The sequence below is a fragment of the Phoenix dactylifera genome, chromosome 7 (assembly GCF_009389715.1).
Source record: "Phoenix dactylifera cultivar Barhee BC4 chromosome 7, palm_55x_up_171113_PBpolish2nd_filt_p, whole genome shotgun sequence".
Lineage (NCBI taxonomy): Eukaryota > Viridiplantae > Streptophyta > Magnoliopsida > Arecales > Arecaceae > Phoenix > Phoenix dactylifera.
Window position 1 is genome coordinate 2543154 of NC_052398.1, and position 23924 is coordinate 2567077.

The following is a 23924-nucleotide window of genomic DNA, read 5'->3' on the forward strand; positions in this document are numbered from 1 at the left end:
GAGAAAAAAGAGGAAAACTCAGAACTTGATAAATAACAATGCGACATAAATCCTGCATCCTGAATTTTACATGTTTCTCGAACTCCATGAAGTAACAGAGCCAAGCAAAGTTGAGAAGCAGACGGCAACAACCCATAACCAGATTTCATGCTGAATTCCACACACTGTAAGGGTGAAAAGAAATTCTCAGGTTTAACTAAAAAAGCCTAATAAATTACAGTCTCGATGGTAATCAACTGTCAGTTGTGCAATTGGAGGCTTAAGAAAGAAGCTTTGAGAGAAAATATAGCCTGCATTCGGTTCACATTGAATTAATCCATTCGTCCCTTCAATGTTCGTTCCTGCACTTGGGTTGGAGTCCTGCAGAAACCAAGAAATGCCAAACTTTAGCAGACCATAAACTTTGAGATCTCTATTATCGGCCAAACACATCATATTTCTATTGTTGGCGGAACAAAATGCACATCTTGTCATCAAGAGATGTATCAAAGGCATTTAGGGTCTGCTGTACCAAGAAAAGATATTGAAATTTAACCATTATATTTTTAAATTCTTGATAGATTAACTAGAGGTTTCTGTCCGGTACTCTTCCAAGAAAAAAGTACCTTGGAATTACGCAGCAGAAAGAAATGGGAGTGATTCATGATTGTCACATACAGATTGAAAAGGACAAGATTATCTTTGATAATTATCCTGATGGAAAATAATAAAAGCTGAAAATTTGGAGATTAACAAAGCCGAATATTTGAAGATTTCAGTCACTTGATGGGCAATGTAGGTTACTTCTAGCAGTTAATAAGGTAAGGATCTCGCAAATTGAAGATGCCCACAAAAACACAATAAATGGTGTTGAAATTTGGTGTTTTACTTAATTTTAGCCCCGGGGTTGAAAAAACTGTATTTCATGGTTTCCTCTGCTAACTTAGCAGATTGCCATGGAATCGAGGAAAGTTGACGAAATAATTTTAGATCATGCCTGCAGTGCCTGGAGCCATGATCTCTCTCTTCTGATTGCACATATGTACCATATCTTTAATAAGAAAAGATTACTTCAGCCAAAGTCAAGAGGTTAAAAAACTGGAATGGATAGCAAGAGATAAATGAACTTACACCACAAAAACATGTCCTCCCCAACCACTCAAACAATCACGATCAACAGAAGATAGCAGTGCTTGTGAGATTGTCTCAAATAATTCCTCCGGTTCCTAATAACAAGAAAAACTTTGTTAACATACATTAAATATGGGAGAAAAAGTAACATACAAGATGCATTCATTGGCAATAAAATACAAAAATGAAAAAAGAACGAGGCACTGTCCTTTTGGTTTCTTCCTATGCAATTCTATAGTATGCGCTAAATCGTGTGAGAGAGACTTGATTTTCCACTTTGCATGATTGGTGCTTGTCTTGTAAAGTTTGCATAAAATTAGCAAGTCACATTTTTTTTCTTTTTTTAAGTTTTCAGCTTATTGAAGTTCGTATTCATTCTGCTTGGACATGCACACTTTAACTTCATTCACTATGAAGCTCATATTGAACATCTGAAATGTTAAGCACCAACTGTCACTCAAAGCGAATGCAGAAGTGTGACCAGATAGAGCTTTCCATCATTGGGATAGACTCCAAAACCTCACTATTGCAAGTGCTGATATTATGACCATTAAGCATGCATAATATTTATACTTTCTGTCATATATGTTTGACTGGAAACTTTCCATATAGATGGAACCAAATCAAAGAAGGGATGAGACAGCATGTGATATCAAGCACTCAATCTAAGGAAAGCCGACTAACCATGTTAGGCTTGTACATGGATTCACAAGCACCATAAAGAGACTCCGAGGCTGTACCAGAAACAACAAAGTCTTTGGCAAGCTCCCTGCATGCAAGATTAAGAATCACATGATGAGCATGCACACAAAACAATTACAAGAAGTATACAAACAAAGCTAAAACATGTCAGATGGTTGGAGATTAGTAACATTAATAGAATTTCAAAATGATTTTGCACATGACAAGATATGGAGCCATCAGCCTGCAGATGATATGGTGCAGGTCTCATGGATTTTACCTTCTTGTGCATAGGATGCCTTCTTTATGCATTCTATCTGATCTTAATTCATTTGCATGTGTAAATCATAAAAAAGTCATCCATATAGCTTTCCTAAATTTCTCTATAAGCCATACTAGCATGTGATGTGATGATTGAACAAAAGTCAAGAAGCATACATACTCCCCAAACTTAGATGAGTTCTTCAACCAAAATTATCACCCTAGGTTATAAGTTACCCAACAATATGATGAGATTTTCACTTTCACTTAAATCACCATACTATGAGACAACTATATGGTTTAAACTAAATTTAAACCCTTAAACAAAGAGAAAACACAGAAAAAAAATCCTCTGGAACCCAAAGTTTGCATTCACCAAACTTCTTGTCTCATCACAGGGTATCCAACATTTATGTTATCAGTCTTCTCATAATAAAAGTAAGTTCACCCATGTAGTTTTTAGTTAGCATTAAGAAAAGTTGTACAAAATATGAGAAGTTGCTAATTGACCTTTAGTTATTGATATCCATCTGCTTTGCTAGAAGACTTGCTGTTTTTCCCTCCCACATGTTCATCTTCCAAAACAGTGATAAATCACTGAACCTTTTTAAATCTCTGATTATCCGATCACAGTCCACTTAAGGCAAATTGTTGCTTCAGGTCCATGTATGTAGAAACCACGAGTCTCACCGCAGCTACTTCAGAGTCACCATGCCCCCAAGAACCCACACCTAAGTAGTACCATCACAACTACTCACATGTCACCGCAGGCGCATACATGACCAGTCTGAACAGGAGTTGCAAGGGCAGGAAAACCTTGTGTAAGCACCCTAGTAAATCCAGCTACTACACATTGTACTTTTATGCATTTAGCCCTAGCAACGGGTCCAGACACAACTGATCATTCCAGAATATTCCAGTTACATGATCTAAGCCCTCAAGGCTAGTCTATCCATTAATACAAGAATCCTAAACTCCTAACTCAACACTCTCTATGGCATGTTCTGTGAGCAAATATCAAAGCCAGCCTCCACTAGAAAGCAAAATCACATCCCCAATTGGCCAATTCAAAATCAACTGATGTACCCCATCCTTTGAAATTTGGAAGCTTACCATCAAGCTATGCCATGAGTTTAATATATGTATTCCACACTTTATGTTGGATGTATTATACATGCAAGTGTGTCATCCTAGTTTGACCAATAAAGCTCAATCTATCTGCAAGACATGCTATTCTGGTCATTTGATACAACAGATCAAATTCTTCAGATGTCATAAACAAAACTGATCAGACATATAGTAAAAGAAACAAAATAAGAAATTTTCATGAGATATTCGGATATGCAGTAGTAAAATTTATCAGATACTAACTACTTTGACCTTATGCTCCCACTTAAGGATTGCCTAATTTACATCAGTTGGGAATGACCCAATTCAAATGTACAAATGACAAAGATAATTGGAACAGCCACATTTTTTGCCTACATGTTCTATCACCCAAGATTGTTGAGTTTATTAGCCATAAATTTCTTCTGATATATTGCACTACAATAGGTTTAGGATATGTGTGACAATATGGACACAGCACAAGTTGGATGGAGAAAAAGAAACTTTTGCAACTCTGGCAATGAAAACATTTAGAAGCTAAAAATAGCTTCTAAATTGACAACTTTAAGAATAACTACCAAACCATTTACAAAGGACTTATAAACTTGCCGTGCCACCATAAGCATATGCACTTCGATTAAATGCACTGTATTACACTCCGTATCCTTTTATTTGCTCAATACATAAGAGGATAAAAGGATTGAGCCTCTGATGGCCCCGCGTTGTTGAAAACCAAACTTCTATCATCTAACTGCTCTATGCTTCTATTGATAGAGTAGATGATTCATCTATTCCGACAAATCATACCAGCTCCACAGAAACATCTCCAAAGGCACAAGTTTGTCCTCATGATAGCATTTAACATGTGGCTATGTCAGGTGCAAGTTTACCTTCAGCCAATCCCTCCACAAAATTGGAATAGCAGCACTTACTCTTAATTCCATATTTTCATGTATTAAACCATCAAATGATTAAAAAAATATGTGCACTAACTTTATTTGCTATGTTCTAGACAATATGTGCAACAGAGAATCTTCTAGAACGAGATCAGGTCACCATATTCCTTATCCTGTATATGCTATGTTCAATAACTTTATTTGCTCACCTTTAAAATGTGAGGTGATATCCCAAGGTGTGTCCCTACATATAAGTTTCAACTTTCAAGAATGCACATATTGATTAGGCATATGACAGCATATTTGCTGCTCCCTGAAATGCTACCTGCATTCATTTCAAACTTATAAAAGAAAATAAATTTTGATTTTCGTCCAACACATTATCATAGTATGGTTCAAATACTAGTAAGGTTCTGGGTCTCTTTGAAGGACATGAGTAAAGCTATCTATGCATGTTTATTGTGACAAAATGGAAGATCAGTCATCAGGAAATTAAGATACACCATTGGCCCATTATCACTCTCATACGGATAGATAAATTAATATACATGAGATATATGTAAGAGAATGAAGCACTTTTACAAAAAGAGCTTTCTGAGAATTTCTGCATCTACCATTCCCATAAAGATGGTGATTATAAGTTGAATGATTATCTGCAAAATATGTAACAACTCTATACCCAGAATATTTAGAGCAGCTAGATCAGCAGTCATTGTAAAGAAGAAGAAACAGAAAATTCCCATGTCTAACTAATATAAAAGGTGAAAAGAAAACGTACTTGGCACCGAGGCAATCCATAGTACAAATAAATGGCACACTGTCATCTCCTAATCCAGCAATTACTGGCTGGCAAAAGTAGGGACCAAACCTACAAAAACATAAATTTTTTTCTGCCATGTCATCTAGCTAAAAAACCAAGTATAATAAAGCAAAAATCAACCCAAATAAGGGCCTTTTCCCCTGAAATAATTATAGGAACAATCCATTACACCATCAAGTACCTAAAACACAGTGCTGGCACGCAAATAATATCATTGAGGCAACATTTATCAAGCATAAAGGAAAATCCCAGAGGTATTAGTCTAACTTCTTACAAATGACTGGGTTGTTTCTCAACAAGTTTCAAATTGTGAGGCAGAAGTAGAGAAGAACGAAAGATGAAACCTCTTTTCATAAAGAAGAGCGGAGACGAGGCTGGCGAAGGTCTCGGGCTTCATATCCCTCTCCTCTCGCAGCTGATAGAGCTTGTGGCGGAAGGCAAGCCGCTGGTACCTGAAACCCCGGAAAACAACAACAACAAGAGCACGAATTAAATCTTCCAATCAACTCAAGAAGAGGGGGTTATGGCTAGGGTTTTTTTGTGGGCGGGGGGCGCTCACAGGGTTTGGACGTCGGTGGCGAGGCCGGAGAGGCCAATATAGAGCTTATCGTGGATCTTGAAGATCCTCTGGAAGTCGGTGGCGATGGTCTGGAGTTGAACGCCGAGGCGCCGGTCGCTCGCGATCGCGAAGCAGTTCTTGCCCACCATTGCCACAAGGGCGCTCCCATTGTACTCGAAGATCTATACATTCAAGGGAAAAAAAGAAAGAAGAAACAAAGAATCGCCCTAAATTTGACTTGATCGTCGGGAGAAGTTAAAAAAAGACTTGGATTGGGGCTTCTTGAAGAAGGACGTACCGACATCGGCGTGAGGAAAGAAGAAGCCGGCGATGTATGTGCGGGTCCTGCGGGATGGAGGAGAGTAGAGGGAGGGCAGAGGAAAAAAATAAAGGAGTTTTGATCCCGTCTCTTTTCCGAAGACCACTTGGGGAAGAAGCAGGAGAATATAAAAAAGACTTTTTTGAATAAATATTCTTCAAAAAATTTAAATTTATATAAATATTTTTTAAAAAATTATACTTATTCTCGTATTTTTATAAAATATTATTTTTGTGCAAATACTTTTAATATAATAATTTTTCTAACTTCGTTAAAAACTATATTTATTTTAATTAAAAATAAAATAAAATTTTAAAATTATTTTTTTCTTCATCGCAAATATTTTTTATATCTATTCATTAAAAATATTTTAATCATTTTAATTTGAAATTATTATTTTTTAATGATGATATGTATAAAAAAATAAAATAAAATAAATATTTTATACAAATATATATATGTAAATATTAATTTTTTAAAAAATATTTATACAAAATTTGATATTTAGAAAAATATTTACAAGCAGGGCGACAAAGACTTTTGTTATGTTAGACCGGCCGGGCCGGATATCAAATGGACCGGGCTTAATCAGTCGGACTCTTTATCCGGACGAAAAGGCAGGGGCTTTGGCAGCCTACAGTATATCGGAAGAGTAATTGAAGTTCAACTCTGGAACAATTATACTGTTGATTGAAAAAATATAACTAATTTACATTTTGTGCAAAACACAAGCTTCATTCTTTATGGAAAAAAAAAAAATACTGCATACAAGCTAAACATACAATGTTTTCTTCTGCATCTGAATATAAACTTTGTTCCAAACTGAGCCAGTCATCTTATTCATACACCAACTTTATCATTCTAAGCTTCATTCGCATTGACATCGAGCATAACCAGCTCTGCAGATAAGTAATGTTAATTTAGGTACCATCACTTAAGAGAGAACAAAAAAAAAAGGCAATTTATCAGATGATGCACGCAATAAAGGATTCATCCCAACAAAACTTGGAATTCAGGCAACTTTCCCATGTTTTTCCGTACATTCAGAAAACACCACTAAGTAGTTCTTTCTAAAGCGTCTTCTTCCATGAAGTGAATTCCAGAGGGAGAACCTTCTCATCAGAAGAGATCGCGGCTTGGGCTATCAATTTCCCTACCAAACCATGGTAAAGAAGCCCCCTAGAACCAAGGCCTCCAACTAGCCAATACATACACCTGCCCCTTGTTCCAATGGCGTCATTCACACAACCCAAAAGTGGCAGTGATCCCTGAGGAGTCAATGGCGGCATGGCCCTCAGACCTGCCCTTGCTCCAACGAAGGTCCATTTCTTTATAGCTGGATAAACAGCAGAAGCTTTCGGCAGAAGTTCTTCCATTGCTCTTGAAGCTTCTTCTTCGGAGACATTTGACGCATAATTCTTAGACCTCCACTCCCATGTTGACCCCATAAACACACTCCGTGGCCCTTGGAAAGCAAGCCATGAATCAGATAGTATGGAGGGGCTCTGGTCACCATATACTCCTCTGCAATAGAATTTCGAAACAGGACAGCCAATAAGGGAAAATAAGTGAATAGATGAGTTTGACTGCAGTATATGACACACCATAAGTAGAAACCAGCACGCCGATGAAGATAGATGGTCATACCCCATATCAGTAGGCAATTGGAGCTCTGCAACAACACCTCTGCATGTCCTTAGAGGGAGCTTTCCTGAGAGCTCGGGAAGCAAGTCCGCTTTAGCACCAAGGCAGATGATCACTGCATCATATGCCTCTGCATATTTTCATTTAGAGTCATAACCGCATTAAAAGACAAGGCCATGAATAGTTGATCGACATACAAATGACAGCATTTTCTGGAGTCTACCAATTTTACAGCCACAAATGATATCAAGGGCCAGAAAAATTCAGATGACACTTCAATGGCATCACCATCTGATAAGGAGTTTATTTGCATTATCATTCAACTTTATGTATCTGAATATAAGTTGATTTTTACAAATTATCTGTGTTTTAAGTTTAAAGAGGGTATCACCCAGCAACAAAAATTTTGATGCGTGCAGATCATCAGAATCACCATTTATTGTTTCCAGTAGCTTACTGCAAGATGCTGCAGATGACTTTAGCCAAACAAATCTGCAAGAGGGGGAGCTGCCACTGGCCCTCCGTGAGTTAGTGTTTTTTGACTTTATTGGGTGTATTCGTACACGTATTGTATGAAAACCCGTCTTTAGCAAAAAAAAAAAAAAAAAACAAATCTGCAAACTAATTTCCATCCAGGACAAAAATTGGAAGACAATCAGAAATCTGTCAAAAGTGCAGGACCGAAAATGGAGTTTGAGATTGAAAGCATATTTTATGGTATGTTGCTTAAATAATGACTATCATAATCAATTCAGATGCAAACAGTTCATGTCGATGATGAGAAAGACCTTGAAAAAAATGGAATTGGCACATGTGATGCACCTGGCTGTGATCCACAAATTTGTGGAAATGGAAAGTTATGTGACGACCAGCCAATATATGAGAAATCAAAATGGATTTAAAAAACATTCATCAGACCGTTGGCCTCTAAGTCCACAAAACTCATAGCATGAAGGGAATACACATACATTGTTACATTTTCTGCAAGCCAATTTTCAAGCTAAGGTTTAACTCACTGAAATTGTGCAATATTAGGATGCCTCATAAGTAAGACAGAACAACTCAAAGAATTTCCACAGCTGGACTCTAGGATGAACTCCAACATATGCAACAAAATAAGCACCTTGTGTTGATGGACAACTGGTAGTGGTTGCATCAAGTAACTTATCATCAAAAGGAATTTCCATATTTAACCATTCTAAACTTAAATAAATAACAAACAAGTTACTAAACATTCTTTGGCATAAATACATGATACTGAAATATGTTCATTGACCATATAAGTTCATGAATGATCGTTCTTCATACATCTTCTTGTCTTCCATGTACCAAGCATGCCTACATACATGGTAGTAATTATGGCATGCTATTGATGAAAGGTACATTGACATCGAAAAAAATCCAAAAGTAGTGCAGAAAATTGCCTGATAGTCCACGAAGACTGCTGACGGGTTCCTTGAACAGATTTATCTCTCTTTCTTCAGAACCTGATATAGATTCCTCATCTGCTAGATGATGGCATGCTAAAAACAGTGCCTATTTATGAAAAAAAAATCATATTAACATATATAACAAGATAAGAATAAAAAATTGTAAACTTATAAAGAACAGAAGAAGGAGAGAATATGCAAACCTCAAGATATCTCTTGGGATGGATGTTCATAGCTAGGGGCATATAAACAGCAAAGTTGAATGGCACACATAAATCAGGTATAAGACACTGAGCAGCATTCCTATCTAGAACTTCTAGATTGCAACTCTTGAGGCAATTTTGGGCATTCTAATCACTTGAGAGGCAACCAAATAATCAGAACACACGAACAGACAGTAAAGAAAAAGGACTAGATGTTGTCCATGAGGTTGACTGAATATACCTCTTTCAAAATCTCCATATTCTTCTCTGATGTTGCAGGCCTTAATATTCCCCTGAAATGCAACAATCAAACAAGCATTGGCTGCGAAGATCTAGGAAAGCTAAAGCATTTGAGCATCTGTAGCAGTTATGAGATGGTGCAGGTCAGTATAGAAAATAGTTGATCAGCTCAAATATTATTATAGCAATCAGGATACTAAAACCCTGCACCTACTCCCTAATGTAACCATGTATTACCAAATTTCTAAACATCTGTCCAATCCTTGCATCTCTGAACATACAAATACATGGTAGAACAAACACTAGTTATAATAGAATACCAATATGTCATACTTAAACCCAATACTATAAATCCTTCACCAAAACCTAAAGTAAAATCTTTAAGGAAGAGACAACTGCCTTCTCCAAATCATCGTTTCGTCAAATACGCATGATGGATCTTGAATCATCCCATTTGAGGCTCCGGCATCCATCGTTCTTTCTGCAATAGTTGACAGTTCCAAGCACTCTTTCCAGCATTCGGAGCCTCTCCATAGGAGCTTAGCTGCAATTACCAGTAACAAAATGCAATAAAACAGTATCAGCTTCAAATGCGACAACCTAAACTTGACAGATTAAAAAACCATGCCTGGTGCTTATTAAGAAACACAGAGTTTCAGAAAAAAAAAAAATTTAGACAAACATCGCCACGCAGACCTTTAGGGGAGTAGGGATGAAGCAGTCCTCCAGAAACACCGGATGCACCGCCACCTATCCCAACTTCGTCATAAATATCTATGCGCATAGGAGACTCCTTCGGACCATGCTGCGCCCATTCAACATAAACCGATAAGAGGAAAATGCAAGTATATACTCAGAGTTTTGCCAGGCCTCGCTTCAAGAAAGTAAGCTAAGTAACCATTTTGCAACATTTTAGCAGCCATGTCCGTGTTTGCAATTCTAAGGCTTTTCTTTTGGTCATGAGCTAAAGAAGATACCGGACCTTCAGAAGATGCCAAACCACGGATAGTCCAGCGAAGCCAGCGCCGAGGACCGCATACATGAAAGGACACTTGCTTCTAAGGGAAGAGGGTTGTAGGAGAGAAGAAGACGAGAGGAGAGGAGAAGAGGCGTTCGCGTAGCTTCTTCTTTGTGGAACCCGAGCTCTTTGGAGGCATCTCCTTCCGTTGGAGTTGGGGTCAGGGAAGTCGGTTGGTAGGCGATGGAGGCAAGGGCGGAGGTGGAGCGCCGGCGGCATGAGAAGAGGAAAGCCTGCCAGGTGTTCGACTGTTTTCCTCCAGCCCGCGCCGATAAGAAAAAGCCTTTGGCCTCCGCTAGTTCTGTCTGCCTTCCCCAGGCTTATGTAATAATAGCAGTAACGTGCAACTCACGTGCTGTTCGAAGGAAAGAAGTTTCTCGGTGGTTGGTTAGAATCTTAATGAAATCACCATCAAGACCATCGTTTAGTAAGATTAAATGATGATTGCTTAGATAAGTAGAACCATCAGAATGCATAGCTTCATGGACATGGATTATTTTTGATATAGTTCTTGAAGTCAACATGCCTATAATATGCAAGGTTTGCCGTTTCGATACCGAATCTTGTACTGGTATTACACCAGTATAGAGTTGGTACGTTATGATAAGGAATTTTTTTAGCATATCAAGTGTCGTTACATCATCAATAACAAATACCGGTATCAAACCGGTATGGTACGGTATACTCTATACTGCTCGGTTCGAACCGGTACGGCATATTATAATATAATATAGAATCTTCCTATGGAAGGGATCATCAAGGCGGCCACAGGCAATGTCACAACTTGGATCCTCTTTTTGAACAAAAAAAGCATGGTGCTCTTTTTGAACAAGAAAAGCATGGTGATGATAGGATCGCTTGTTTGGAGTGCTGAACTTTTAAATCTTAGTAGGCATCTACTGTTTTGAACTTCTTGTCATAACCTCGTCATAATGTTATGGTCTTTTTGGATCTAATGATATTCATGATGACTGCATATAGTCCGCAGACAGCGCTGGCGACGACCGCAATGACCAATGCAAATGCCGTAACTGCGGTCATCGCCTATACAAAACTGTTCCAAGTCCTTGAGGCAACTTGAGGTGTTTGGAACATAGATAAATCTGCTGTTTACAAAATCATGCTCATTTCCTTGTAATCATTTCTCACAGGAGTGATTATTATGCTGTAGCTCCTGAGGTTGCAAACTGGAACGGTGCCATGCAATCTAATCACTCTGCGATGGCTGCACCTATGCTGGACTTTGTGCTGTTATCTACCATCAGTACTGGGGGGTTCAAGAAACCTTGGAATTGCCGTGTTTCAACATTGCTATGCGGGTCTGCGTGCGCTGGAACCAGTCCATGGTTACAACATTATTGTTTCGCAGAATAGATACCTGTATATGACGCCTAATCCTATCCTGAACCAGCTAGGCTGTGTTGTTCACAGTTGGAGATTAGAACCATCCATTGTTATCGGCCGTGCTAACAACACAAATTAGACCATCTTTCTTCACATGAGATGTGTCAAGAGAAGCACCGAACAAATAAATATTTCTGGTCCACTAATTTTTAATAGAATTTTGACAGGGTACACCACTAATAGCATCGTATGCAGCACCGGTTCAAATTAATGCATACCAAGCATAACGTATCATACTGGCACTAAACCAGCATGGTTTACGGAAGCATATTGATTGATATGCTGAACCGATCTCTGCACCAGACTTAAATGACACTATACCAAGATGGCACCAATATAGAGTTTGATAATGAGATTGTGAACCTTGATCAATACTATCACATTTAACGCTAGATTAAATGTACTCAGACAGATATTGGCAGCAGAATAACCATGCTAGTTTACTGTTGAAACATGTGGTTGAAAGAATGCTTTCTCATTTATTGCCAAGAAAAAGAATAATTACATGAATAACTGGCAAGCAAGTCTTGAGATACAACAACAGAAGACCACCAAAGCACCTCAAAGCTTGGTACAAAGCGAGGACATGCCTCAAAATGGCACTGCAGAGTCAAGCCTCACACGGTTCAACCGAACAGTCCCCAGAATGTACTCAGGCAGTTCTTTCTCTTCCTTCGCCTGCAATAGACTCAGCTCATTAGCATCATTTATTGATATACTTGCTAGTAACGCTTAAACAGATCATTTCTACACGCACACTTGAAAAAAAAAAAACAAAAAAAAAAAGCAAACAGATCATTGCTTTCTGTTCAAGGCCTTGAATTACTAGAATAAAGCATAATTTGATACCACAATGTCATGGCAGAGAATGTGATTTACATAATCCAACGAAAATAGCAAGAAATCTCATCAGCAAAACATTCAAGTCAATCCATAACTATATCAGGGAACACTCAAAAATCTATTTCTAAATTCTTTGGATGAAAGATATGCATTATGGCCCTTGCCCTGAAAAAGTCCAAAGCTGACGTGTACAAGAAAACTCCACCACAGCTCAATATGGAGCGCGTGCATGTATATATGTATGTATGTGCCCCACTAATGTGATGACACAACTAAAACACAAGTATTGATGTTTTCCTCCAGCCACCCTTCCTTGCTTGTCTGATGAATTGGCTAATTTCTCTCCATCTCTTCATGGGTATCTAAATCCACCCTATTCTTTTAAATACAGAAACAAGAAGAAGAAAGATGCCATACACTAGACCTCAAAGAAGCATCAAAGGTTCCACTTCCCAATAAACAAAAAACTGAATGCCATTGATATCACTGACATAGATATGCAGATATCCAAGAATAGGAAAGATTGAATGGTTACAATCTACTGGGATAAAATCTTAAAAGGAGGAATTTGGAAAATAATTTCTCATAAACTAAAGATGAAACCCCCTTTCACTGGTAATTAAATATGGAGAAGCAAAAAGGCCCACGTTGTGCATGAAAGGTCAACAACTGTACCTTAGCAACTAGTTTTAAATGCTTCAGTATTCAAATTCATTTGAGCATACTCACTTCAGCATGAAGCAAGGTGCCATCACATGTATGAGAAACAAAAGGGGAGAAATACCAGAAACTAAGGAAAAGTTCACTGGAAGCATGAAAAGTGGTTTTTTTTTTATGATTAGGTGTCTCACTCTATTGATGATATATATTATACTCCGAAATATAAAGATATTCCACTACACTGACTGAATGATTTCATGCTAAAAGACCAAGGGCCACTGGAGCCAACTTATATATCTATAACTACTTGCAACTGGTAGAATTTTTTTATGCTAGAAGGGGAAATTATCATGAGCACAGGAATGTTTCGAGAAGCATAAAGCACCTCAGCAATTGCCTCGCATTATGATTAGGTCTCTCTCTATTGATGACACTGACTATTGGAAAGGACCGAATGTGGCAGAGTCAATTAAAAAAAACCACAATGAGAAGAAGCTAGTATATAAGTTAGGGATAACTTGAGTCCATACACAAAACAACATGACAGTTATCCAACGCAAATGAGAAGACTGGTGGGACAATGCATCAAAATAAAAATTAGAGGAAAAAAATGCCCAAAGGGCATTTCACATTGAAGAGGCTCCAAAGATGCCTAGAATAACTAGTGCAGTCTTGAGGGTTGTTGCTTGTAAGGTAGCATGAAATCAGGTTAAAAGAAAGAGGAACAAAAGGTAGCAGAAGATAAAAGAGGACTAGGTCAAAGAGGAAGATGCATGAAAGGAGGTCTTGCATAGAATGTTTGCAGTAGCACAAACTCTAAGGTGATATGTCATGGAAATAAAGGTTCCAAGTAAAGAAGATAAGTGTCCTAGATGAATGCAATTAACAGGCTAATAAGTACAAGCTAAACATAAGAGAATGCATGTAAAGGGAGCACAGCAATACAAATAATAAGGGAAAATTTTGAATGACTATATAAAATGCCAAGGGCATTTTATGTTCAAGTTGAGAAGATGTTTTCCAACAATTCCGTTCTATTGGTGAGGTTTTGAACATAAATGCCAATGTTGGATGTTCAAAGAAATGGTGGTGTTTCTAGAAACAGAAACTTATAAGTATATTCTGATGAGAGAAGTTAGGGGAATATTGACAGATGTCCTGGGGGCATTCATCTTACTGAATGCCCCCATTATTCACTAATGACATGATATATTCTTATATATTTGACTACAGTTAAATATACTATGCAATTATCAACTCTCTTTTTAATTGATCCCTAAACTTCCTAAAGTCTCTACATATCAATCATCAACCCACCTGTGTTTTGCATTGATTCCCTTTTTGTCACCACATGAGTGGTTATTATTTATTTTTGAAGCATAAATGATAAATTCTAAGTCATTAATATTTGAAATTTAAACAATGCCTTTAAGGTGGAGGGTTACATGAAAATGTCCACTTACATTCATGTAAGATAATACATTCTAAGCTATTATCTTCTATCCCTTTCATAAGATACAGATTAGAGTGTTCAATTTTTGCATTCAACTTGAAGCTTAATTTCTATATTGTTGACTTGGATGTTGACTTGGATGTTGACTTGCATGAAGCACTTATTCTGTTACTTGCAGACATATCAGTTGTTTGGCTGTGAACGCTGATCTATTAGCTAAATTTAAGTGGTTGATATAGACACCGACAGGAATCGAGAGATTGAAACAAAAGATGCAGATGTATATAAGAGTGACTAGTGCATTCTCTAGATCAAGGATGACGACTTCTCCACGAAAATCCTTTTGAATAAAAGTTCATGGAAATTATTGAATTCTGTAGCCTAGATTGTCCCCTTTTACCTCACAATTTTGAAACAAAAAATCACTTCCACAATCCTATTGTGTTTACATCTAGAACATAAAAGCAAAGACTAATTTGAATGCCACAATGGAAACAAAATTTTTAATATTTTTGCAAGCCACAACTTCTTTGTTAAAGATAGAACTTAAGCATTTCTTTGGAGTGAAAATGCAAATAGGCTATAGGAAGAATAGAACTCATTTACTATAAGAAGGTAGACTAAATCTTTAATATGATTATTTGATTAAATATATTTTAATTCTATTTAAATCTACCTAACCATATGAGTGGAATGTATGTACCACATATAGATGTCCAAAAACCCCCCATTTCTAACATGACATGATTGCTCTTGTAAGAGGTTTATGCTAGCATATTTCTTAGCATTCTTTTCTTGAAGGAGATAAAAACTGAAGTAGACTAAAATGCAAGCCAAGTTAAACGAACATAAAAAATTTCCACATAATCAAGCCCTTATAATCATCAGAAATCTTTCTGTTTTTTTCCAGGTCCAAATTGTTGTTGGACTATTGTTTCTAGCATGTTAAAGCTGATACTTTTACCAGGTCTTTGCTGATTTCCTAATTATCTATTTACAGTAACTGGTACGACAGTTTGATATCAATAAGCAGACAAAAGTCATTGCATGCACTTCCATGGAACATCATAGATGGTTGAGGGAAAATACAATAACTGAACAACAATAAGGTCTGTGAAGTTAACATCAAAAACTTATCATTAAGTACTGATGATAATAGGAACATTTTTTTTGAAAAAGGATAATAGAGAAACTTCTCTTAGGTAGTGACTAACTGGGTTACAGACCTCAATCAGGATGGCAAGGTCAACAACAATGCCTGTGATGTATCCAAGAACCAAACTGATTATACTCCTTGCGACAGACGAAGAGCCAATATCAACATCAATCTGCAAAGGAGAAGTTACATTAGCATTCCTGAAAAGAAAGACTGCAGAGGAGCTACTACTAAATTCTGCAGTGAAATATTATCAGCCTATGTCAATTAAAAGAATATTATGGTCAACTGAAAAATCTTAAGACTCAAGGGAAGATTACAAAATCTAAAACTGGATTCACAGCACATACCTTAACCAAGTAGCCTTATCCCATCTATATATAATTTACCTAACTACTTGTTCACAATTTCATTGTATGAATTTTTAATCCAGTCATTGTATGGTGGAACATGCCCTTGTATCATGCATGTTGGTCTATGCTAGTTTGTATTAGTCCATGCTGGTGCACGCTTGCTGGAATGCACCACCCTCGACTCAAACTTTAATGTTATAAGCAAGGTTTCAAAAACTGGAACAGAGGGCAGTAGCAGACCAGGTTTTGTTAGATCAGTACAGTATCGGTCTATCCCGTATCAAGACATGCTACGGGGTTGCATACGGACATGGTAACAGTACACATAGATGTCCTCTCTTTTTTTGTCTTTTCAGCTTTTTTTGTGTTTCTATGTCTAATAAGGCTACTGGGGTGACTTTGTTTTGTATTTTTAGTGTTTTAATTGCATTCAATGGATGTGTGATACCGAAGTGTCGATAATGGTACCAACTAAGGTTGGCAGAACCATCCCGAACCACCTTGTTCGGAGCGTCCTGAGCCATACTAGCGGCTTATCGGGACGGTTCCAACAAATAAACCGAAACGCTATCACCGGAGGAGAAGAAGAAGGAAAGAGAAGAAAAGAGAGAGCGAGTGGGGGAGGGAGAGGGAGAGGTAGGGAGGCTGGCGGAGGGCCGGTATAATTTTGTGATATTTAAGTGAAGCCGGCAAACAATTTGCCGACTTCACTTAAAAATCGCAATTTTTTTTAAAACAGAAGTTTGGCCGTGGCCTTTGCCAACCGCACCCTCCGCCGGCCTCTGCCACCCTCCGCCGGCCTTCTTCCCTCACCCACTCGCTCTCTCTTTTTTCCTCTGTCCCACGTCCCACGGTCTTCTATGTCGATACAGGCCTGGTACGGCACTACACGGGCCCGTACCGACTCGTGCCTCTGGACAACCGGTACGGTGCCCGATACCGGCACAGCAGACCCTGGTACCAACAGTCATTGAGTCAACAATATATCAAGAAACTAATATTTATAAGTGAAAATAAAGTATAGCTTTAAACAAAAATGATTCACTTTATAAAATCAATCTTGAGTATCCATGGCTCTCATAGACAGTTGGGTCTTGTTTATAGTTCCGACCTTGAATATTATATTGGCCTGGATACTATCCCCATCCCTGCTAGTCATATGATATCTAAGATTGACCTAGCTATGGTTCCTGATACTATGGCTTCATGTACATCTGGTAGTCGCAAGAGCCTAGCCATCCTTGCTCAAGGTAGTAAGAGGCAGCAGTGTACTCTCACCCCTCATTATACCCATATCGGGAGGTGTAATATGCAAAGTCAAATCCCTTAGGATATGATGAGAGGAAGAATAAGTAAGGAATGTACATGGATGGATCATACTTTCCACTCTGACTATCTGATGCACTAAAAGATCTGTCTTTGGTATGTGATGAGATCCGCAGTCCACTGTAGCTATCTGACGCATTGGCAAATCTTTCATTATTATCCACTCCTTTCATTCGATGTAATAGCTCTTGAGTATCCTGGTACATCTCCGTATATACTTTCATCTCTTGTCCATTTTTTTCATCAACTCAGCTTCTAATATGCTAGGTGCACATATAATTCTCATCCTTGATATAGCTTCTTGCAATTGACTCTCCAATCTCCCAATACCGACCCCCATAACCTTGATCTTCTGTGCCCTAAGCTGCATCACCCTTGGATCCTCTTCTCCTATAACGATAATGTCTCTCAGTCACGTCAGAATTTTGTTGAAGCCTCATGGTCTTGATCCAGCATGGCATGTGCACTCTACCTTGCTGTTGAATGGACTAAGCCGATGAAATAACCACTATCACCTCCAAACCAACCACCCTGTCCACCTTAACCTCCATAGTACCCATCATTAGAATTTCATTATCATTGCCATTAGCATCGCTAGATGATCTAGGCAAGATAGGATCTGATGGGCCCGGTGTCTTGGTTTCATCTTCCGAGACCGATATGTCATCAACTACCTTAACTGGGTTGATAACTATAGCTCTCTGCCCTTGGACTTGCCTTTCCTACTGCACTGACCTGCTATGGCTGGATGACTAGACCCTATGCCTTGATTGGCTCTGAAGGCCCATGCACTATGCCTCAAACCCAAACATCTAGTGATCGAGCCGCTGATTAGAATCCATTGATTGAGCTGCTGGTGGGTGAGATATTCTCCTCCGCCATCTTGTCCACATTGTGCAGACCTAGCTCCTTTGCGATGGTTCATTCTATTCAGGCTCTAATGAGCTTGTTCATCTATAACCAACCAAAGCATAGAGTCCTCATCATGGACAAAGTCATTCGCGATGTAGCACAAGGTGAAGCCAACAGGTGCTATGACCAACTAGACTAAGTATCGAAAGAGCTAGCGAATCCGTAGGCAAAAACTGCAATAATCAAATAATTGATTTATTTCCATCAGGGATAGTACCAAATTTTAGCCAGATTTTCATATTTGTAATAGAATAATTCTAGTATATTTTTTATTGTCGAGTCCTATTTTGACCATAATTCTGTATTGGGTTTAATGCCTAAATTAGAGTGAGGGTATCATGTCCTATAAATATGTGCATTAAATGCCCATGCGGGGCCGTGTGGGCTCGCGCCCGCGCGCGGTGCCGCGTGGGCTCGCTGCCCTACGTGGGGAACTACGTGCGAGAGCGGGAAAGCCAGCGCGCGGTTCCTTGTGCATGGAACGCGCGGGCACGAGCGATTCCCCGCTCACGCGGGCTGCCCCGCGCGCGGAGCCCTTTTTTTTCTTTTCTTTCTTTTTTTTCTTTCCTTCTTTTTCCTTCTCAAACTCTCTTCCTTTCCTTTCTTCCCCTCTCTCCTCCTCTCTTCTCCTCTCTTTTCCCCTTCTCCCGGGAGCAAAGAAGGGGTCAGAACCGCGAGCGAGACGGGTGATCCTCATCGGCTCGAGGGAGGAGGTCGGAACCAAACAGCTCCTTGCCCATACCGGTGCTGGCCGGTACCGGTACGGTACAGGCTAAACCGATCGATTCCGACCGGTTCAGCAAACCCTGCTCCAATCTCAACCTCATATTACAGTGTGCCAAAACCAAGTTGTGCAGCCTTTTGTTAGTTAGGAGGCTTCACATCTTGCTACAGAATAAGGCCAAAGTACTCCAGTTTTGCTTGCATTGGCTGGATGACAACTTGCAAGAGGAATCGAATGACAGTCTACCTTAAAATGGGCGCATCGCTGCCCCATTAGATTCATCTCTCGTACAACTAGATAATTCAGCATCAGATAAGACCATGGTATGCTGAACGGACCGGTTCTGGTCGGTTCAACCCGTACCAGACTGAAACCAACATGCACCGGTTCGGTACAGCCCTTGAAATCAGTTCCAACCCCATCTGGGTCGGAGCCGATCGGTTCCATACTCGTATCAGTGCAAACCGGCTCGGTTCCCACCGGTACATACCCGTACTGGTACGGTACTTGGCTTGGTTCGGTACGTTACTGATACCATATCGACGTACTAGTGGGCGTCGGTACCAGTTCGAATCGGTGCCAAACCGGTACCACTGGTTCGGCTTGGTTCATGCATCCAAAAGCTCCCAAAAAAAAATTGGAACCAGAACGGGCCGGTACAGGTCGGTGTGGGTCGGTACCGACCGGTACGGGCCGGTAGGGGCTGGTACCGATTTTTAACACCGAACCAGACCGGTCAGAGCCGGTACCGGTTTGGTACTGACTGAACCAGCCGGTACGGGCCGGTTCAACATTGCTTGATATAAGCTAATACCGACCCTTTTCAATTGGATGCATGTTTGCTGCATTATATCAGCAAAAACAAACTCCATAGTGGTCAGCACCAAGCATATCATCTTGTTCTGCTTGGAGGCCCCAATTTCCTCTTTGTCAGCATCTAGGAGGCACCTCAGTCCTATTGTCACGCATACGTTGTTTTGATTGCCACAGCAAACTAATAAGCTTCTCATGTGTATTATTCATATAGTGGTAATGAATGTTCAACAGTTAGTAATTTCTAAGTTTGAGCACAATGAGAAGGGCCATATGCCAATCTTCAACATAATTAGTTAGAGGTGGAAGGAACATGTAAGTCACCCTTGCCATCTAATGTATCCTTCACACTCTTATTTATAGTGTTGAATGTAAGAAATCTGAGAGGAAATTAAGCAAGGTGTCACATGCATTTTATAGCATGTCCAGAGAAAGTGGTGCCTTGTGAAGCATAGCTAGATAAAATGATGAATCAATGTTATTCTACATGCACATTGGAAAAAATGTAGGATGGGTGTTGCTGATTGTTAAAAGTACAGCAAAGATACCAGGTAGGTTACTCGAGTTTTGCAAGATTGTTTATATGGTTAATTAGATGTATTATTGTCATCATTATATCAAATTTTTGCGGTCAAATAGTGGGGATTTGTATGATGCTGAAGAGCATTGTGTAGCTTTGAACTCACATGTAGAAAATGAGAAGGTGCTTGCATTGGAGTATATTTGAGTTTTGAACACATAAATAGTATTAGCAGAAAATATTTGTCTGTAGATCCATATGAAGAAAAGATTTAATCAGAAAATTCATACGCAATTCAAGGCAAGAAGTGAAGCTTGAAGCTCAGGCCGAGATGAGTCAATATTGTAATATTGAATGACTGGCCAATTCAGTGACCTATTTTGAATGAGGAAGATAATGATTTTGGGGCAATGCATCTAAGGTGGCAATAGGTCGGTTGGGTCAACTTTGGATAAATCAACTTAAAAATTACCATCTGGAAGCTTAAACTTTACCCAACCATGAGTTGGGATTGCTTAACCCAAACCAGCCATAAGTTGACTCTCAAAAGTCAACACACAATCCAACATGATTAACCCAGCCTGACCCATCCCGATCCGATCCAATGATGATTTTGACAATCATATACTACAGCTATAAACATGACATACAAAAATCATAAAACTTATGCACTGTAGCTATATTCCACAGAAGATCAAATGATGTCTAACGGAAGCACTATATCAAATAAAAGTATGATTAGCAATTTAGCATACTCAGATCAGGATTATTACCTCTAGAAAATTATCTTCACGGAGGTACTTGCATGTCACTGCTTTCCCCAATAGGCAAGCTTTGGTTCCGACTGCTCGCTTGACCATCCAATAGCCCTATGTTTCAATCAAGGTACAACAATTGAAGCCTCCATACCAATAACAGGATGTAAAACAACAGCATGCTTTCTGTTTAACAATGCAGACCTCTACAATACTTGGTATTAGTTTGAATCTTGCATCCCGAAACATGTCAGTTCCATCTATAAATCTACCCAACAAAGATTGCTTATTCACAGGCCTCTCTGCAGCATAATAAAGAATCAAGCTGTAATTTGGTTTTGCGGGAATCTGCAATTTAACAGAATAATCCTTATTAGAGGAAAAGAACAACAGAAATTTGGAAAACAACATTAAAAAAAACTAATTTCATTGATGGAAAAGTAATTAATCAGTTAGCCTTAAGTTCATCAAATGTAATATTTAATATACTGTCAGGTTGACATTCTCAACAAATAGGCCAGCTGGATTTTACAGGGTTATTTTAGTTTCACATCAAGATTCCTTTATAAAACTTTAAATTGAGGATTTTGGTTGCAGATTCTTGCAGAAGCTTCTATGGTTTATTGGCTGCCAAAAGAGATCTGGCAACCGAAAAAAAACTGTCAGTCTCAAGCTGTAGATTCTCATATAGTTAGCTGAGTAGATGGTTATACAGAACTGTGTGATGACCAATACAGATACTCTCATCATGGTATAAAGTAGGCTTTCTTTTAAAATTCTTCTAGTGTAACAATCTAAGACTTTCCAGAAGACAAATATATGTATCGAATAGGACCAGGAAGCTAGGATAAGGCTTAATGGTCACCATTATCATTTTAAGGATAATAAATGATATAGAAGCTCGTGATGATATAGCCAAATTATGGAATTTGTAATGTAAGAAATGTCTAATAGGAGTCGAAGAAATACAATGATAGTTAATACACTTACCTCTAAGTTTATAATGAGAACAAATGGCAGCTTTTTTCCAGCTTCTGACTGACACAGAATAATGGAAAAGGAAAATATCAGAATAGGTATTTACATTCCAAATTCTGGTAAATATTAACAGAATCCATTATATAAAAAAGTATTACATGTAATTGCAGTACTATTGCCAGAACTCGTATCTTTTTCAGATGATAGATTTGTTGGAACTGAGATGGGAGGAGTGGAAATTCTTATTAGCCACATGGAGATCTCCTTATTCCTATCTTCTTCCACTCATCTAGTTATGACATAACAGGATGGTTGTTGTTCTTGGTTGGGCTAGGGTGGAGTGGCAGGCAGGTCTAACCAGTACTAACAACTTGATGTTAAGCAAGAAACTCCCAAACCACATTTGATTTTTGGATTTTTTTTTCCTTTTTGGCTACAGAGTTTTGGTTTTCTCAATGTTTAAATCATGATAAGAAATACAGTCTCAATTTCGATAGCCAATCATGCTATTTGCATTGATACTATGTGTGAGCTAATCATGGAATGTAATAACACAATCTGATGTTCATACTTTTAAAAAAATGGCTGCTGGAAATTTAATTCCCTGCCTAACTTGCAGTCTCATGCATTTGTGTTACCACATTGTAATTATTAAGTGATATGAGCAGTAAGCTGAACATGTGAAAACCATTGTTTCGTTGTAGACAAGTGAGATGTAAAACTCCTTTCTTCGAAATGCATCATAACAAAATTATTTGAATACTATAAAGTTTTAATAGAGATTAATTTTTACCTGAACAAGACATTTGGGATGCAATGCAACTTTATCAATGCTAAAATCAGCCTTGAACCAGTCAACTGCAATAAGCTTCAGAAGAGGATCTCCCCCCACAACCTATTTTGCATTGTTACAGTATTAGTGATTGCTACAGAAGTTAACAATTAAAATGCTTGTATATATTATGAAAAAAAATGGTGCATATGTCAAAATTTTAGCTCATTGCAGATGGCATATGCTTTAATGAAAATATGTTATCCATGCATTTAATGAATAAAATCTCCATTAAATTAGAATGTTTAAACAAAACTGAAGAAAGTCAGAAACACTGTAGGAGCAAGTTAGGATAGTTAACAGAGCCTGCAACTATACTTACATAGTAGCAATGAATGCCATTACTTTATGAATGCACATGTCTGGAGTGAAACATCTAGAAAATGAAAAATGCCTAATCACTTTTTTTTTTCCTTTCCACTCTACGGTGATACTTCAAAAATCTTGCTAGGAATGTGGGGATAGCATACTTGTTATTACATTTTTCTTTATTTAATTACACTTCGCATATTAAAAAAATGTCAAACAACTATAAACATCTCTTATAGAGCACCTAAGAACATCTATTCTGCAACTCATGAAAGACATGGTTCCATAAAGTGTCGAAGTCCACCACCATAAGATCCAACTAGCAGATTCCAAACAATTCATCTTGCCATTTATCTATCTATTTAAACACAAAAACCTAAAGATCTTGTGCTAGAATAAAAGATGAAGTCAAGATGGAAGGTGGTAGCCATGGTTTTTAAAGTCAAACCACCATAACATTTTCTAGAACTAGCAACATTAGCACAAGATAGCAACCCCAGTGAGTAGATGCCAAGATACTGATACAATAGAATGCCCTGTCCGGAACACATACAATTACAACAGACTATGGATGCATCATGTTTTGGATTAAGAAAAA

General features: G+C 38.4%; 3 protein-coding genes across 7 annotated transcripts in view; all 3 read right to left on the reverse strand.

The window, feature by feature from the left end:
- Positions 1-5900, reverse strand: LOC103719027 (proteasome subunit beta type-3). Its single transcript, XM_008808080.4, has 7 exons — positions 5733-5900; positions 5435-5616; positions 5220-5327; positions 4834-4923; positions 1795-1879; positions 1111-1205; positions 1-360 (listed from the first exon to the last, which is right to left on the reverse strand). Exons 1-7 carry the CDS (start codon positions 5736-5738, stop codon positions 312-314), a joined length of 615 nt encoding a protein of 204 aa, XP_008806302.2. The 5' UTR covers positions 5739-5900; the 3' UTR covers positions 1-311.
- Positions 5901-6449: 549 nt separating this feature from the next.
- On the reverse strand, positions 6450-10602 carry LOC103719028 (putative thiamine biosynthesis oxidoreductase ThiO). Of its 4 annotated transcripts, XM_008808081.3 has the most exons (8): positions 10253-10602; positions 9967-10075; positions 9670-9814; positions 9272-9323; positions 9031-9177; positions 8822-8933; positions 7401-7527; positions 6450-7277 (listed from the first exon to the last, which is right to left on the reverse strand). In XM_008808081.3, the coding sequence occupies exons 1-8, from the start codon at positions 10505-10507 to the stop codon at positions 6824-6826; spliced, it is 1401 nt and encodes a 466-aa protein (XP_008806303.2). In that variant the 5' UTR covers positions 10508-10602; the 3' UTR covers positions 6450-6823. The 4 variants fall into 4 exon arrangements, with proteins under 4 accessions (XP_008806303.2, XP_026665039.2, XP_038983839.1 ...); XM_026809238.2 differs by having other exon boundaries at positions 9272-9814; positions 10253-10601; XM_039127911.1 differs by having other exon boundaries at positions 9031-9184; positions 9272-9814; positions 10253-10601.
- Positions 10603-12047: 1445 nt separating this feature from the next.
- The window catches only part of LOC103719029 (protein ENHANCED DISEASE RESISTANCE 2-like), a 37920-nt gene continuing 26043 nt past the window's right edge, over positions 12048-23924 (reverse strand). The window contains exons 17-22 of one of the 2 annotated variants that reach the window (XM_008808085.3): positions 22979-23080; positions 22198-22245; positions 21412-21555; positions 21226-21321; positions 15875-15976; positions 12048-12370 (exon numbers count right to left, since the gene is read on the reverse strand). In XM_008808085.3, the coding sequence (XP_008806307.2) occupies positions 12284-12370; positions 15875-15976; positions 21226-21321; positions 21412-21555; positions 22198-22245; positions 22979-23080 (579 nt within the window). In that variant the 3' untranslated portion in view covers positions 12048-12283. Of the gene's footprint in view, positions 12371-15874; positions 15977-21225; positions 21322-21411; positions 21556-22197; positions 22246-22978; positions 23081-23924 lie in introns of those variants that run through there. The other variant, XM_017845700.3, reaches the window with a different exon arrangement.